Below are 18,608 nucleotides of genomic sequence, written 5' to 3'. Positions count from 1 at the left end.
CTATTGGCATGCTTTTTTGACTGCCATCAAACAGTGTTGACGTTTTCAGAGACCGATCTAGAATTTCTTTAAACTTTGTCACATCACTGTTCCTCTGTTTTATCCTATTATATATCATTTGTCTGTGTGTTTGCTGATTCTTTTTTCTCACAGTTTTTTAACAGTTTGTTTTGGAAGAACATTTGACCTGCTATCTGCAGCTCTTAGGATAGCTTCTGGAACCCTTTGAAAATTGCTGTCACTTTTTCATCATCCATTTTCCTGATGATGAGCTTGCTTAAAGTGATGTGTTACAACCAGTTAGTAGTTCAGCAATTTCATATTTACGTTTGATTGGATTTTATGGATCTGTTTTGAAAATCTATTTTCAAAATAAGCAGATATAGACAAAAAAGAAAATACAGAAAAGAGAATCTATTCAAAAGCTACATTTCCAGGGCTGTGGAAATAAAATTACAAACTAATATTATTTTAAATCTTTTGCAGGTGTTAGACCTTTTGCTTGTCCTCACTGTGACAAAAAGTTTAGAACATCGGGCCACCGGAAAACTCACATTGCTTCACACTTTAAACATACTGAACTAAGAAAGCTGCGGCATCAACGTAAACCTGCAAAAGTTCGAGTAGGAAAGACAAGTGTTCCAGTACCAGACATTCCTTTACAAGAGCCCATACTCATAACTGATTTAGGTAAAGAGCGAGTAAATCTGTGCTCTCTTGAAATTTGGATTTCACTGGAAAACAGAGGTCACAGTTTAATAAAGCAAACACATTCATAGCCTACTCAGAAAGATGCACTTTGAAATAAGTAATCAAATAATCAGGCTTCAGAAAAGTGTCATATTTTATAGTTTGCTTGCGCTAGAATTAATAAGAAGAGTCTTTTTTTATTTACAGAGAAATTGTATAATCCTTACCAGAAGAAAGTGTGTGCATTTTTACATTAGGTTAGGAGTTTAACTATTGTTAGCCTGTTGGTGTAGAAAAGAGTTCATGACCTAGATTCTTCTTAAGATGATCATGTTTATTCAGATTACATATATTAATGAGTTGGTGTGTTACATGATTTTAGTATATTGGTTACAATTGTGACCTCAGCTGAATTAGTGGTAATATTTCAAAAAAGGGCAGAATAATTCTGGAATGTACTATAGAAAATTTATACAGTTATTTTAATTCTATTGTAGAATAATTGTTACAACATTACATAAAACCACTTTTTGGAAGAAGGTAAGTTGTAGTACAGCACTATCAAGACGATATATATGGTTGTCACGTAGAGGTCAATGTAGTGGGCAAGGCTTTTACTCTCCATTGTTATTTGACTTACTAGTCTGCTAACCCGTGCCTTGTCTGTTGTGTAGTCATCTTTGTATAGTAGAATATTATACTGGTAATATCTTTAGCCTAAAATCTTTATCAGTCTCTAAAAATCCTTTTGCTTTCACTGCTTCCAAGAATTACTGTATGCAAGAGTAATGGTTATTTTGGCATCAGGTATAAGAAACTTAAATATTCAGAGTAGCAAAAAAACTTTGCTGACGGCTTTAGATATTCAGATCACACAATATTTCTTTCTTGAGTGAACCCTGGAAACAGGTACAGTCCTATTTCCCGATTTTAAAGAAAAAGGTAATTCAATACAATTAAGATCTGTGCAGTGAAATTCCCATTTTTGGAAAAAAGTTAATATTAACAAAGACGAAAGACTATAAAAGTGGTTTCCTACATGTATTGATAACATGTGAACTCTGCTGATACTGGAATATTCAATGTAAAAATAAGAATTCCCACCATTTGTCTAGAAGATATCATGTTTTTTCAACCCATTGACATGTTTCCACCGTTGCCAGAAAAAAATCTTATTTCTTTTAGAGATGTCAAGGAGCTAGTATTGTTGCTCTGTACTAGTGTTAATTTTTGAGTGGCACCTTTGATGAAAAAAAAAGTTTATATATATTTTGCTTTTTAATAAAATCTAAAGTATTCTAAAAGTCTATAAAAAAAAGTTCTCAAATTGTTCTCTACCTGTTACAATGTTTGTTTCATTTTATTGCATTAGTTGTTGGTGTTTATTGACTAGAAAATGAAGAAAAATACTGTAATTTTTCTAGTGTGTACGGTGGTTGCAAAGGTGGAACTAGTGGGAGAAGAAATATGTTTTTATAGAATGTTCCTACTGAGAACTGTTTTGCTGACTTGCTATATACAGTGTAGAGCCACCTTTAACTGTTCCAACAGTTTGGAGAAATGTTTCATTTATCCAAGTTGAACAGGAATTTCTGCAGTGCTTCTGCAGACCAGAACCATTGTAACCTGGAATATGCTCACAAGTTAGTCAGCTATCATTCTTTCTAAGAATTAACCAAATTATTCTGCTTTTATATGATCAAAAATAACTGAGAGTAAATATTTGTCATACGGAGTTCCTTCTCTGATTTGGAAGACTTTTGTCATCTCCTGTACACTGCTACTAATTATCATCACAGAAGAATGCCAGAAGGAATTTAGAAAGTAGGGTTGTGGTTTTGGTTTTGGTGGGTTCTTTGTTTGGGTTTGGTTTGGGGTCTTTTTGTTTGGCTTGGGTTTTTATTTTGGGGGGGGCATGTTTTTTGGGTTTTTTTAAGAAAAAATATTTTCGAGACCAACTGAGTTAGTTGGGGAAGGTGGAGGAAGTTTTGGCATATATGTATTTATAAATATATGTATGTATAACATATATATATATAAAAAAATTTTTCTGAGACAGATAAACTTCTTTTTTCATTGTTGCCATCTCTTCTCAAAATTGAGAGGATTCCCTCTCCTTGTCTTCTGCCCTTTTCAATTACATTTGGAAGTCAGCAGAAACCCTTCAGGCTTTCCTTTCTGAATATGAAACATAAGCATGCTAGATGAAGCAGTCTGAAGAAGGAAAAGACGGCATAAAAGGCTTTTGTGGTGAATATTTAGGACCATAAAGGAGTCTTTTGCATATTTGTTGAAACTTTGCACCACTCCCTCAACCTTGTGTGTTAGTATTGTGATGAGCACTTTTGAGTTCACACCGATGTGTGAATGATGATGAGTTTTTTTTACTTGAGAAGTCTGCTACTGTTCTCATTTTGTCACACCCTTCTATTGGCTGCTTCTGAGACAGCATACTCTTGCATCAGCAGTTGGACATTTAGTAGCAGGAACTTTTAACTGATTTTCCAAAATGATACTTGACTGACTTCAGGGACCAGTATATAAAGAGCATTTATTTAAATAAGTTGGTCTGAGGTTTTGGGTTTGTTTTTTTCCCAATACATTTTTGGAGGTTCCCAGAGAATTAGCAAAACTGACCGATTAACCAAAGTAGATGATGTGCCAATACAACAATATTTAATGGACTTTTTTATCCTTTTAACTAAGGGCAGATATATATCGTGGTGTTTTATACTTTTCACAAAATGCATATTACATATTTGTCAAGTTACACTGTGTATCTGCGCTACACTGAATAAATGTCATTTGGTTAAGGTGGAGGTTGGAAGAGCAAAATATTATTTGATTAGCAGTGAATTCATAACTGCCAACTTTTTTTAAAGTTAATGCTTATTTTGGACATATTTCAGGCTTAATATAATGAGGTGGACTTACGGATAAAAAAGAGCTATCACTAAAACAGATAGCATGTGTAATGTAATATGTATAATGCTAAATAGATGCATGCATAATTTTAAATAAGTGCTGAAAACATGCTCGTTTTCTTTATATTCTTGTATTCTAAGAGTTTAGTCCCTTTTTCTTTTCAAATACTAGCTCTTCAGACTGCTGTAACTTTGGAATAACTTTACCAATTAATTTTTCCTTTTTGTGTGTGTGTGTTTATGTGTGCAGGTCTTATCCAGCCAATCCCAAGGAATAGCCAGTTCTTCCAAAATTATTTTAACAATAATTTTGTGAATGATGGAGACAGACCATACAAATGTTTTTATTGCCATCGAGCCTATAAAAAATCTTGTCATCTTAAACAACACATCAGGTAAAATAAATACAAAGGAAATGTATGTAATAACAAATTTACAGAAAAGCATGAAATTTATATAGTATTCACTGAAGAAATTTTATTTACCGTCTCTTAAATAGTGAACCAGTGGTAATCGGTTTTTGCTGGTAAAGTTGGAGGAGGCTTTAGACTAATTCATATGTATGTGCAGTCCTAGCAGTACAAGTGGTTGTTTTTAGTGTGCAGTTTGGCTTATTAACTCTTGGACTCTTTTTTCCTAAACTATGTATATAAATAGCAAATGTTGCATGGGAATTCTTGTTGTAATTTTGTAATTACATACTCCAGATCATCTGCTTTGTATGCAACTCCTGTTTTTTCCGAAGGAAACAAGCTTTTTATTCTGTGTGTTCTTTTCTGTGTACTAAACCTAAAAGAATTTAGGCTTACATTGTAATTGAGTAAATGTTCTTGGGGATCATTTTGTTTATCAAAGTTCAGTTCAAGTTCCATATAGTGGGTGTTTGTTACATCCACGAGGTCATGGAGTCACAGAAAAATTTACGTTGGAGGGGGAGGGGAACCACTGGAGGTAACTAATCCAATCTTGTTTTCAAAAGAAAGAGTAGCTTCAAAGTCAGATTGGGTTGCAGTTTTATAGGCAGTGAGCTTTGACATTTAGTCAAGTTATCAAACACTACTCCCTGATTTATAAACTATGAATAACTGGAGGACAAAATGTGAAAAAACCCACCAAAGGTGCTCACTGGAATCTAAGGAAAGATTCCATACGAGCAAGTGGCAATCTGCTTGTTCCTGCAATGTAAGCTCTACCGTTTTCTTGCTTTCTCTAGTTCAAATCATGGTGAGTTCCTCACGTTCTCCTGAGAAATCAAGTTCAGTATTGGTAGGTTCTCAAACTGGCTTGAAACAGTTCTTGGTTTCTCTATGCTGTCTTAATGGGAGGGGAGGAAGCCTTGCAATATCACATCTTTTCCTTTTGTAATATCCTACCTAGATTTCTCACTGTCATTTGTAGACTCAAGCTGGATTGATTTAAATCAAAATAATTTTAAATTAGTAAATGTTGCTGGTTTGCATCATTGCCACCTTCATTGTAATAGTTGATTTTAATTGTGTTTCACAGTTGTCTCTTTATTTTCTTAGAGTGTAACTGTCAATAGTTACCATTAAAAAGTTAGTTGCCACTAAAGAGGGCCTTATCTGCCTAAAGATGGCCTTATTTAGCCTAAATATAAGCTAAATTTATGCATATTTTACTGAAGCATTTATGTAGTTTACAGTTTTATTCAGATTCATAGTTTTTCATCTTTCATTTGTTTTAGAGAAATGCACTTGACTGATTGGCCTAGTTAATTTTTGTTTCACAGTTTTGTCAGAATTCTTCGCATGGAAATTGAAAGTGTTTAGTACACAGAACATGAACAGCTTCTTAGGTAAACAATTGGTTTACATGCACTGAATACAGTTATTTTTTTTCTTGTCAGAATACATTTTGTGTTTGAAAATTCTGTTCTTCAGATAGCTGTGCTTGAATTCATTCTGCTGCTTGGTATACACGTACTCCAGCTCAGGATAAACCATCTTTAAAATCCTTGTTACTTAGTGCATCTTTATTTTTCTTCTCCTATACTGAAAATATAAAGATGTGATGGAGGTACCAATCACTTGCCACTGTGCTTTTTCTGATTGATCTTTGCAACAGAGTGCTGAGTGAAGCTAGCCTTTGTTAGGGGTTTTGTAGAGGAATTGGAAACTTTTCCCTTTTTCCATGTTTGTTCTTCATAAGTTGGCATTGCTATACCTAAACTACTAGACTTCACACTTGTGTGGTCAGTCTGTCTTCATGGAATGATGTTGATCATTGCTTAGAAAGCTTGTTTCTCTCTTTCAAAGCTTGTAGTAGGGGTATTTTCGGTAGAGCAGTGACTGAATAGTATGTCAGATTCTCCCAGGCACACCAAGCAAAGGTTGGGATACCCTAGTGCTGATTTCCATAGATGTATATTGGTAGCAAAACAGTAATCTTGATCTCAGTCACACTTCTTTATTATGGAATCTGATGTGGTGGTCATAGGCTTCTAAGGTTACTGTAATCATAAGCCATCCTTACCTTTTTGCAATTTTATTAAATCCTGCTTCCTTTATGTTCCATTTCCTAGCATTCACATTGCCTTCCTCCTAGCTCTTGCTCCAGGGATGCTACAGTCATAACCCTTAAAATTCTCATTTCACTCCTCTCTATTTCCTAACCTGTCCTTCAGTCTGCTTTATATCTCCTCTAACACTTCTGAAAGGAAAGATATATAGTGAGGGGAACATGTTGGTAGCATAGGTGAGAGAGTTTCCCCACTTGAATATTGTTTTCAACTAGCCTGAAAGACTGGTTGTACTGTGCCTTGTTCAGGGGGTATTCAGGATGGACACAGTTCTTTTCCCCAAAATTTTGTTATTAAACATAGTAGTACTATATAATATGAGGAGGACTGTATATTTTTCTCCAAACTTTTGTTTTAGCTTAATTGAGGAAAATACATGTGAATGATAATATACTAGTCTGAAGAACTAGTATATTATCTGGCATGGAAAAATTCAACCCAAATGTTGGTTTGATGGGACTGTAGAACATAATTAAAACTGTCAGACAGTATTGCTTCTAGCCCTGCCACTGTTGACATGCAGGTTGTTTATAATTTATTAAAGCTTTAATGTCTGGATTTTCTTAACTGAGGCCTCTTCCATCCATACAGCAGTCGCCTTAATTGGGTTTATTTTGCTCATTTTAAAATACAGTCTTTTAATAACTTTGTAAATCAGGCTGTTAAAGTAGATTTAACTTCTGCTTTCTCTTAAAAAGGTCACATACTGGTGAAAAGCCATTTAAGTGCTCTCAGTGTGGAAGAGGTTTTGTGTCAGCTGGAGTTCTGAAAGCACATATTAGAACACACACTGGATTGAAAGCTTTTAAGTGTCTTATATGCAACGGGGCCTTCACTACTGGTGGTAGCCTCAGGCGACATATGGGGATCCATAATGACCTTCGGCCATATATGTGTCCATATTGTCAAAAAACATTCAAAACATCACTAAACTGTAAAAAACACATGAAGACTCACAGGTATGTTTACAATTTTTATATGAATCCTTCAATGTATTTCAGTAGCCCTTCCTTAAAGATACTTGGAAAGGCATCTTTGCTCTGTAGCAAATACTAATAATTGAATAAGAGTGTTTGTTTATGGGTAGCAAACACTTGGATAGCTCTGAAGGTATAGTAAATTATGGTGTATTATAAAAATTTATGTAAATAGTTAGGATAACTAACTGAAGCCATAGAAAGACCTTCTTACCTTTCTTTGCAGATATGAACTTGCACAGCAACTTCAGCAGCATCAGCAGTCTGCTTCAATAGATGATTCTACAGTAGATCAGCAGAGCATTCATGTTTCTACACAGATGCAAGTGGAGATTGAAAGTGATGAGCTACAGCAGTCAGAAGCTGTTGCAACAGATCAGCAGGCTATTTTAGAATTAGACCAGCAGCCAGTAGTAGGCACAGAAGAAACAGCACTAGAACAACAATTGACTGATCAACCTTTAGAGCAAGATGAGGGTGAGTATTTGAAATATGGTAAGCTTAATAATGAGGTAAGTTTACAAGTTCTCAAATAACTTTTTCTTCACAAATTTCAGTGATTTGGGTTTCAAGACAATGCAAGTAAACAGCTAGAAAAATGCATAGAGTAAAAGATAACTCCTTAAAGTATATTGTACAGTTTATTTCATTCATTGGTGTTTAGGTTTACTGTTAAAAATATAAAAAGATTGATTAAGGTTTGCACCATTTAGTTGTATTAAACAAAACTACTAAACCAACATTCAGAAAAATAATACTATGCATACAAAACTTTACCATGTCACTTCTGTTATTAATAAAAAGCACTGGTAAATAGTCTACTTGAGAAGTAATACCTGTGTTTCGAGGTGGGAGAATACAAAATATTTCATGTACTTATTCTATTAATAATAGTGGAACAAAGTATTTTGGTTTTGCTTATTTGCTTTTTTCATGATGTAATGAGTTAGCAAGTACTGCAGAGAAATTAAATAAAGCCTACAATAAGCAAAGATTTGAATACCTATTCAGGTCATAATTTTTTATTTAATGCAGTAAAAATTCAGATGAGTATAAAATGTAGGTTTTTAGGAATAACTGAATTATCCAGTTAATTACATCTTCTGATTTTTTTTTTTTTTTTTTTTTCCCCTCTTCATTTCCCCATTTCAGATAGATTTGTGACATCTCAGCATGCTTTACAGGAAAACATCACTCAATTTGAACAACAAGCTATAACACAGCAGCCATTTGATCAACAGGGCTTATCACAAGGTTAGTAATAAATAAAGGTTTTTAAAGTCATTTTTATAAATCTGGTTTTACAACATAGCTATCATAAAGCATTTCAAAAGTGGGCATCCACAATCAAAGTAACTGCAATGCAGAGAACTTGCAAAAACTTTTTCTTAAATTACTATTTTGAAACTATATTTGGTAGAATATTTTCAATACTTAAATATAAATGGATCGTGCTTTTATGAGCCAATGTTTAGTCATGACAGTATGGAGTTTACAGTCAGGCATTTCATATTCTTTCCTTGATTGTGTTTGAAATTGCTGTGGCAGTAGGCAGTTTATACAACTTTCCCCTTAAATATACGTGCTCATAACCTGAGATGATCAGAATCATGGTCTAAAATTTGACTGAGTAGCTGTTGGGATTCATTATGAAAAAAAGACAATGCAAAATATAATCACGTAAAAATCATATGTTCACCTAACCACAGCAGTTTCCTTTTGTATTTTATAAAGCTATGCAAGTAACAAATTAAGAGACTGTAAACAATTGGACAACCCCCCCTGCCCCATACAAAATACTGAGAAATATGTGTAAGGCTTATGTAGCCTGCAGAGAATGAAGTGTTCCTTTGCTTTTCACTGCTAGAATTTGTTGCTTGATATGAAGCTAGTAGTTTTGTTATTTTGAGAGGGGTTTTTTTTTTTGGGGGGGGGGGGGGGGGGGAGGGGGCAGGCAGGGAAGGCGTGTATGTTCAAGGGGTTTTCATATGTTTTGGTTGGGAAGTGGACCTCACTGGCTGACCAGCTGATCTCTTCCTCCTTGTTTCTGACTTCAGCAAATAGCTTCATATTTATATAACTGGTAACCAGTAATTGGTATTCAATATGCTTAAACTCCTCTGTTCTTAATTTCATTCCCTGTTTAATTGTATAGTGCCTTTTGTAAAAACGTAATTGACTGTGCTAAGTTGCATGACACTGTGAAGAAATAGTATAATTTGTTGCCGATTTTAATTCTCTAGGTTGTGCTGCTTTCTATGTAACTGAGAAAAAAACCTAAAGTCTCCGCCTTTATTAAACAAGTTTGAAGCTGATTCTGTTAAAACCCTGTGGATTATTTTCATTGGTTACCTCTTACAGTTTTCCAAATGAATGAAAAGAGACTACAGAAAAAAAGTGCAACCTTTCACTCTGTGTTACTCTCAAGAGTGGTGGTGGTTTTTGTTTGGATTTTTACAGCTCCTTTGAATTTGAAAATCCAATAGTAAACCTTGTTTTGTTGTCTTATTTAGACTTCCATTTCTATGTATGTGTATCTTCTCCATTAAATAAATACTGAATGCTGAGTGATTTCTTGGGAAGGAGGGAGACTCTTCTAGATCTCACAAAACAATTCTTTCATCATCAGAAATCTAGGCTGATCATCGGTACATTATAGAATTGGTACAGAGAATCAGAACTTCTGTAGTGTGGCTTTTTTAAAGTCTCATTTGTATAAGATGTCTCCTATTCTACTTGGAATCTCATCCACAGATTCCCAACTCTTTGAAGTTTCCTTGAAGATCCTGGAGCCCTTCAAAATTTTTGAATTTCAGGTAGGTAAGCATTTGCGCGGATGCATGCGTTAAATTGGTCGACCCTCTCCCTATGTCTGCATCTGTGCTTCATGCTCCTAATTTCTTTTTCCTATCAGCTAGGCAAAAGATTCAAGGTTAAAACACTATGTCTTTTTTATCCTTGATATTCATAGACTGTAATCATGTTAAAATATTTTGGCTCAGTGTTTATTAATAAAACAACGTAGGAGTTTTAAAAAAATCTTCGATAGGTTTTTGATTTTTCTTTTTCCTTTTTTTAAGAAAAAAAGGAAATCTTTGCATTTCAGACAGATGAGGCTGATCTCTAGGTCTTCACAGACCTTGTCAGAACTTTGTTTATTCTTTCAGGTTGGTTTGTAATACTTCCACAGAATTTCTGGTTTGTTCAGATAGATTTTCTTCTTGATATGTTCAGACGTGTAAAGAAGTGCAGATCTTACGAGGGTACTGCTGTATCGTAATCTGTTACTCATCTGAGCTAGATTTGAAGACTGAGAAAAAGGACTTCAGTGTTCTTTGTAGTTTACATATTCAGGCGTCTTCATTTGAAGACTTTTTAGGGAGGTCAGAACAACTGAATGGATCTTTTATCAGAAAATGTCTTTGGGTTATTGAATATCATCTGTCATGAAATGTGATTTCATATAGATTATGTCACCTTTTCTTCTTTAAAGTCTTTCTGTAAGCATGGTTGAATGTTAATAATTCAATTAGTGGTGATAGGAGAGTGATCTTGAAAAACTAAAAGTCCAAATACTGTTACTCTGTAGCCCATGCAAATGTGGCCTTGCTACCAGACTGCTGTTTTGCTTTCCTAAGAATTCTCAGGACTTGGAATTCCACTTCTTTCAGTACCTATTTACACATTGATTCTAGTCAGTACTGTTCAGCTGGTTCCAAAAGTTACCTAGGAAGCAAACCTGCAGAACATTTAATTGCTAGGCACCGACCCCCACTGAGATGCACATGTGCATGTAGATGTGTTTGTAATGTTAGAATTCAAATGATCTGTCAGTAAAGACTTCAAGTTTTTACTAAGCTAAAATACTGTATTTGCTATGAACTACCATACTGTTGTTTTCTCATTCTCATGTGTCAGACACATCTTTCCACTAGTAAACTGATTTCCAGAGTCCTCTATTTTTTTCAGTATGTTTTGTTAAGGTAGAAGAGAATAGGTTGAGTTATGTCCTAAAACCAAGCAAAAACAAGCAATGCAAATGATTACTTGTACTGAAATAACACAAAACCTAATTCCAAGTTAAGAGTAGTAAGTAGTAAGAGATTCCCCTTATTATACAGAGCTTAAGATGCTCTCTGTTCTTTGAAGATTAAGCAGAAGCTTGTGAGAAACAATATATAATGATGAAAATGAGCAGAAAATGAAGGTTCTGAAATTTATTTCTGTCTCTTTCTCAGACTGAATGTCTGGTTTTTGGTGTTTGATGTTGTGGGGTTTTTTTTAATGCTGTTCTGTAGAAATAGTATGGTGGTAGCAAATGCCTTTAGCATGCTCAAAATTGTCAGATCTTTCTAAAATTTTTAGTAGAAATTGACCTTCATACTAGGTATTGAGCAAAATGGAGTTGCATTATGTATATTCTTGTTATGGCATTGGTTTACATTTACTCCAGAACTGCTTTCAGAAGTTGTATTTCTTTCTTCAGTTTGTCCCAAAATATCTCTAAATTCAGAACTGTTCTTCCTGAGCATTTTGTTGCATGATCCTGGGAAATTTTTCAGGATGTCGATAATTGTTTTTATTAAAACACTGTAAAGTGAAATAGGTCATGGTACAGTAATTTCTTTTTCTGTTCTTAGCTAGTAAAAATTAGTTTCCGATTAAAAAAAGGTTCAGTTCTTTTAGATAGCTGTTTCTTTGTACATTTAATAGTCATGTTAGTCATGTCCTTTTTTTTTTTTTAATGTGGGGCATGGAAGTGACATCACTTTTGCTTCAGTTTCTTGAGGCTTGGTTTTTTGTGTTCTCATCAAGTGTAGTGGGAATACCATTTTTCCATAAAGGTGCTTTTAAAATGTATTTGAAAATAGAAATTAGCAGCCCTCTTATCACCATAAAGCTTTGCATTGCTGTTCTTCAGGCTACTTTTTTGTCATTTCACTAAGAGTAATTGAGGTGCAAGTTCAAGTTGTTGAATCTTTTTTCCTTGTAATCTTGGTAGTTCTAGGAGAGAAAATAATATACAAGTTGCAGCATTAGGTTTGGTGATAAGTTACAACCTGACTAATGAAGCTTTCAAGATTTGTTTGCATTTGTTAGTTTTCATTCTGTGCTGTAAGCAATAGCATACAAGTAGGGTTTTTTTTCCTATATGGATAACAGTATTCTTCTGCTGTGAAAAGTGTCTTTTGGGAAAATTTCTGCTTAAACTTAACACATCCCAGTTTTTGATGTACTGTAATTCAAGACATTCTTTAAGCATTGCTTTTTGGCCTTTGATGCTGTGATCATCTGATGTGGGTTTGTTTCTACCCTGTTTTCATAATCTTCACCCTTTTTGTCCACTAAAGGCAAACTGCACAGAAATAGTAAAATTGCTGCCCTTACCTTAATTACTGATACTTGTGGTTTCATTTTTTTCCACATAACATTGATTTTTTTTTTTTTTTTTTTTTCCTGGTAGAAGTATTAGGGCTTAGAGGGGTTGATAGAAGGACATCTCTAATAGCATTAAAAAACCCTGCAATGAGCTATACTTCCCTGGCTCTGAATCATTGATACTATCATTTCATTCATTCATTTAGAAAAGGAGGTGATTAAGATCTGATATTTCAGAAGAACAAAACTGAATACAAATTACAGGTCTTTATACTGGAAATGTGAATAAAAATATGTTTATTTTTTACTTTGCAGTTTGCCTTTGAGAGGCTCTACTTTACTATTATCTAAAGAGTGGGAATATGTGGAGGAGATCCAAAGTAGGAGAAAATGGGGTTACTTTATCAGAAACTGGAGTTCTCCTATTGGGTCATCTCCTCCACTCACCCGCCATCCTCCCCACTGAGCTTTGCATCCTTGTGATCGGCTTCCAGTGTAGTTAAGGGAGCGTGGTACCAACGTGGATAAAGGGAGATGGGTCAACCTGTTTGACACATGCATGCTTACATACAAGAAATTCAAAATTTCAATGGCTCTAAGGTAATTGTGGCACCCTGAAGAAACTTCAAACAGTGTTTTTCTGTGGAGGAGATTTTCCAATAGAATTCCAGCTAATGGTAAGTAACCCTATTATGCATGTTACATAGATGCCAGAAACATTTGTGTATTTTGACTTTCAACAGTGAAGAGTATAAAATGAGTATTACTATATGGTAATACTACTTAATCTCTTTTGAAGATAGTCTTCAAAATAGTGTGGTGTTATTCAAAGTCCAATTCAGTGTATTTTCCAGGTTTGTGACTGTTCAATTTTCGGCAGGTTTTACAGTGAATGACAGCTACAATCAACAGACTCAATTTCCAGCTGTACAGCAGCTGCAGGATTCAAGCACACTTGAATCTCAGGCTCTTTCAACAAGTTACCATCCACCAGCCCTTCTTCAGGTTCCAAGTACAGACACTATTAACGTAGTAAGTACTGCTAGAAGGCAGAGATAATTATTCTGTTCAGTGCTGAGTTTCTTTGAACTATTTTATTGGTGATTAGGTAGACTGGTAAGTCAGAAAAGTTTCATTTTTTTTTTGCGTGTTTGTGTTTAACAACTGGAAAATAAAAGGGCAGGGGGAGGATAAGTGATCTGGCTACATGTTTCTGGGGAAGAAAAAAAATTGTACATTTTGATGCTCTAGGCTTAAAAAATAATATTGTGCTATAAGGTTGGATTGTAAGTCTCAAACGAAGGGAAATACGTAATGTTATAAAATAATTATACATTATCGCACTATATTCTGTCCTAATTTTTTAATTTCTATGGATACAGATCTGATCAAGCAATAAAAATAACATTACAAATGTGTAGTGATCATTCATGGAGCTTGCATGTTGCAATGTATGATGTGCTTTTGTGGTTCTCATCTGGTTAAATTTGTAAAAGAGCTTAATTGCCAACAGTTTAAATGTAACTTTTTGTGACGGTACCAGTACTTAGCATGAAGACCATCTGTAGTAATGTGTCTACCATAATGACCTGCATGAATTAGTGTCCCTTCATGCTTGTTTGCAAGGGGCAAATGTCACTCAGAGAACTGAGGTGGGTTTTAGGATTGGAAGAGTTTGAATAATTTCATCCTACGGGCTTTGGAGATTTCTTGTCGTCAGATCTTAAAACATGCTGTCATTCTCAAGGATTATTCTGTGGTGGTTTTTGCTTAGAGGAAAAATCTGTTCAAAAAGTAGTGAAGTCTGTCAAGCACCGCTGTGCATTTTGCTAGTCAGTGTGGGGCTCATACTGTTTGAAATAGTTGCTTTAGTGTTAAATTTAACCCCTCAAACACCAGAAAATCTACAAGACTCTAGACATGTTTTTGTCTAGATTCACAGGGAGGTGTAAGTGCACCACGTTGTGTATTCCCATTCAGTAGGTGCACATTTTGCTGCTTTCCTTCTCACTATGAAAGAGTGAGGTATCATATTACACTCTTAATTTCTTGTCAGAAATTTTTGAAAGCATAAATTTCATTACTTGTGTTGACTGTAAATGCTGTAATTTTTTCTTGCCTGTTTGTGTGATTTTATTTCAGTATTGTTTATTGAAATTTACTTGAGGCTTTGATTTCTAGACTACTCGCTTGATCCAAGATCAGTCGTCACAGGAACTTGAATTGCATACCCAACGGTCTCATTTTCTTGAGGATAATGAAGATCAAAGCAGGCGTTCTTATAGGTTTGTTACGCTTTTAGGTTCTGTTACAGAATTTCCTGAATCTTTTTATGGCTAGTAATTACATGCAACTAATGAAAACAATTTTCTTCTAATAGATGTGAATATTGCAACAAGGGTTTTAAGAAATCCAGCCATTTGAAACAACATGTACGATCACATACTGGTGAGAAACCTTATAAATGCCAGCTCTGTGGCCGTGGCTTTGTTTCCTCAGGAGTTCTTAAGTCACATGAGAAGACTCATACAGGTAACAGAGTATACCAGCTCTATATTAGCTTAACTCACATTTGGGGTTTGTAAATGTCCTCTATAAGTAAACTTAAACAAATGGCTTGCTACTTATTTGTTTCTGTTACTTTAAGGAGTTAAAGCATTCAGCTGTAGCATTTGCAATACCTCCTTCACAACTAATGGCAGCCTTACCAGGCACATGGCAACTCACATGAGCATGAAGCCTTACAAGTGCCCATTCTGTGATGAAAGCTTTCGAACAACTGTTCACTGCAAAAAACATATGAAAAAACATCAGGCAGTCTCCTCAGCTGTAGCAGCAGCTACAGAAACAGGAGGGGGAGGTAAATTATTTCATTTTTACTCTTACAGTCCTTACTACATAATAAGTACAGATGTTTCAGTGGATTACATGAATGCTATAACAGTAATGTTACAAATTAGCCTTCCAGCATGAACAATCTCTAATGTCCAGAGCCACTGATATTGCTCTGTTATCTGAATTGTTTAAAGAAATCAATTTTCGAGGAGTCTGTCCAGTGTATTCAAGGTATTGTATGTTACATAGTTATTTTAGTGTGTCACTGAAGTAGAACATTTTTTGTCCTAAATTACTTATACCTATATTTAATTATTGTAAAAATAAGTATTATAAATCCAGCTTTATTTAAAAGAAGTACAGACATGAGTAGCTAGGCCTCTGAAAGAGATTTAAGTCCAAGCACATAAAGTAGTGGCTATATGTTTAATAGTAAACCCTTCTATTTTTGTAATTTCAGCCAACAGATTAAACTAAACAGATGTGTGGGGTTTTTTTGTTTTTTTGGGTTTTTTTGTTTTTTTTAATAGTTGCATGTGTTGAAGACGATGATGAAAACTCTGAAAGAACTTCCAGAAAATCTCGTCCTGGCGTCATAACTTTCACAGAAGAAGAAACAGCAGAACTGGCAAAGATTAGACCTCGAGAAAGTGCCACTGTCTCAGAAAAAGTTCTTGTCCAATCTGCTGCAGAGAAAGACAGAATTAGTGAAATCAAAGATAAGCAAGCAGAACTGGAAGCAGAGCCCAAATACGCCAACTGTTGTAGTTATTGCCCCAAAAGCTTTAAAAAACCCAGTGATTTAGTCAGGTAAGGTATAGAAGTGTTTTGCATATTTTCAGTTTCCTAAATTGTTCGCCAGAAACTTAGCAGTAACAGTTTCATATAACATTTTTATGCCTAAGCTAAAGTTTGACTCATACTTACATACGTTATTCTTTTCAGTATGATATAAAAATATGTGTCAAAGTGTTCTGAATATGACTAAACCAGCCTTTTCATATTTCTTTTCCAGCAGCATTAAAATGATCATTATGAAGTTTTAGAATAAATTTTTTATTCTTGCTGTAGGACTTGCATATCAGAACATGTAAAAATCAGTTTTACTAGTTCTGCTTAATGTAATGTTAATATAAGTATGCAATTAATTCTAAAATTAGTAAGATACAACATAAATATTTCTACAAACTGACATAAAAGTAGAAATTCACATATACATGTATTCTGGAATTACTAGGCATGTTCGTATCCATACTGGAGAGAAACCGTATAAGTGTGAAGAATGTGGAAAAAGTTTCACTGTAAAATCCACTCTGGATTGTCATGTTAAAACACACACAGGTCAGTAAGATTTTGAATGTCTTTGTTTAGAAACTAGTTACTTTCTTGAGTGGCTGTTTTAACTAAAGATTTTGCAAGGAATGGTATGTTTCACTATGATCTGGGAAATGGCACTGTGAATGACAGTGCTACTTACGACATCATCGAATGATATTACGGTATTTTGAATAAACCATATTATTACAGCCTTCTGTATTAGTAGGCTTGTAAAGCAGTCATAGTCTTAGCTCATGGAAAAACCATGTGTGTATCTGTAATATTTTAATTTCAGATCTGCTGTAGCATTTCAATGCTAAATGATTTTCCTGAGCAAGAGGGTGGAGTTGGAGGATTTTATAAAATTAAGTTAAAGAAAAAAAATATAGATGTTAATGTTTGTGCTGATAAGTAGATTGAAAAATGAGAGGACAAAAAATTTGACCATTCAGCTATTTGAATCATGCAAGTTGAATATAAACCTAATTTCTGTAATATTTAGGTTTCTACAGTAGTTTCTTCGTATTCCTGAGAGATTTTAATAGTAGTATTTTTCAACCCCAGTTTTGTGTAAATGGAAGAAAAACCTTTTTAGATCTTTCATACTTATTTTCTTCTTACCACTGAACTTCTGTACTAAACCCAATCCTAAACTAAATAATTTCTAAAACTGGCTACAGTTTTGCAAAGGTGCATTATAAGTTTTTTTCAAAAATAAAAAAAGAATGCTGTAATACATAATTAATTTGCTGATGGAAGCTCCCCTTCCAGTTCAGTGTATTTGTACTTTCTACTGCTGTTTAGTAAGAAATACTACGCTCTTGTGTTACACCAGATCTGTGTAGGTTAGTATCTTGTCTCAGATAGTAGCAGATGCTAAGGATAATGAGGAGAACAAAGTAGAGATTTGATGATCCTCCAGGTTCAAGCAGTTTGCAAGTTGTGGGACTCTGAACTAGAGATTGTATCTTTTTGCTCACTACCTTTAATGGAACGTTTTACATTAGTTTTATCCAGTTGTTTTTTGAACCCAGAAAAACTGGGTAAAAATAAATGCCCTTCAGTACATCCAGTAGCAATAAGTTCCTTGTTGCAAATTTGATTTTCAGTGTGCCATCTGATGATTTTGTTCCTAAGCCCACTAGTTCTTTTGTTTGAGAAACAATGAGAAATTGTTCCCCATCTTTCTTTTTCCAAACTTTTTATGATTTTACACTTTTTAATAATATAAAACAGAACTTTGTAACAGAACTGTGTAATTTTAACAGATTTTTCCAACCTGTTGTTCATCCCCTCTTCCACATTATGTATATTACAATATTGACTAGCTTGGGTCCTTGCTTGGGTGCTTAAAGAACTCCCTTGCTGACTTCCAGTCTTATGAAAATTTGTCCATATAATCCTACCTTTTGTTTTCAGTTTTATAACTATTTTTAATTCATGAAAGGACAGTGGATTGAGAGCAGCCCTTTAGAGAAGGACTTGGGGGTATTAATGGATGAAAACTGAATATGAGCCAGCAATGTGCGCTCACAGCCCAGAAAGCCAACTGTATCCTGGGCTGCATCAAGAGAAGTGTGGCCAGCAGGTCGAGGGAGGGGATTCTTCCCCTCTACGCTGCTCTCGTGAGACCCCACCTGCAGTGCTGTGTCCAGCTCTGGGGCCCCCAATGTAAGAAAGACACGGACCTGCTTGAGTGGGTCCAGAGGAGGCCATGAAGATGATGAGGGGGCTGGAGCACCTTCCTTATGAGGACAGGCTGAGAGAGTTGGGGTTGTTCAGCCTAGAGAAGAGAAGGCTCCTGGGAGACCTTATAGCAGCCTTCCAGTACTTAAAGGGGGCCTACATGGAAGGTGGGGAGGGACTCTTTCTCAGGGAGTGTAGGGATAGGACGAGGGGTAATGGTTTTAAACTGAAGGAGGGTAGATTCAGATTAGACATAAGGAA

The 18,608-nt window shown here is 35.0% G+C and overlaps 1 protein-coding gene across 9 annotated transcripts in view; it reads left to right on the top strand.

Annotated features, from left to right (window-relative positions):
• The window catches only part of ZNF236 (zinc finger protein 236), a 96,393-nt gene that overhangs the window by 48,318 nt on the left and 29,467 nt on the right, over positions 1-18,608 (top strand). For 8 of the 9 annotated variants that reach the window (XR_012629922.1, XM_074877031.1, XM_074877022.1 and 5 more), the window contains 11 exons: positions 487-690; positions 3,865-4,009; positions 6,852-7,112; positions 7,357-7,607; positions 8,283-8,384; positions 13,390-13,541; positions 14,691-14,794; positions 14,890-15,041; positions 15,157-15,369; positions 15,875-16,154; positions 16,582-16,685. Coding sequence is in view for 8 of the 9 variants with exons in the window: in XM_074877031.1 (XP_074733132.1) it covers positions 487-690; positions 3,865-4,009; positions 6,852-7,112; positions 7,357-7,607; positions 8,283-8,384; positions 13,390-13,541; positions 14,691-14,794; positions 14,890-15,041; positions 15,157-15,369; positions 15,875-16,154; positions 16,582-16,685 (1,968 nt within the window). In the remaining variant the exon portion in view is untranslated. The remainder of the gene's footprint in view (positions 1-486; positions 691-3,864; positions 4,010-6,851; positions 7,113-7,356; positions 7,608-8,282; positions 8,385-13,389; positions 13,542-14,690; positions 14,795-14,889; positions 15,042-15,156; positions 15,370-15,874; positions 16,155-16,581; positions 16,686-18,608) is intronic. The other variant, XM_074877063.1, reaches the window with a different exon arrangement.

The sequence above is a fragment of the Strix uralensis genome, chromosome 1 (assembly GCF_047716275.1).
Source record: "Strix uralensis isolate ZFMK-TIS-50842 chromosome 1, bStrUra1, whole genome shotgun sequence".
NCBI lineage: Eukaryota > Metazoa > Chordata > Aves > Strigiformes > Strigidae > Strix > Strix uralensis.
The sequence above is the reverse complement of the archived record's forward strand: the minus strand, read 5'-3'. Positions and strand labels throughout refer to the sequence as shown.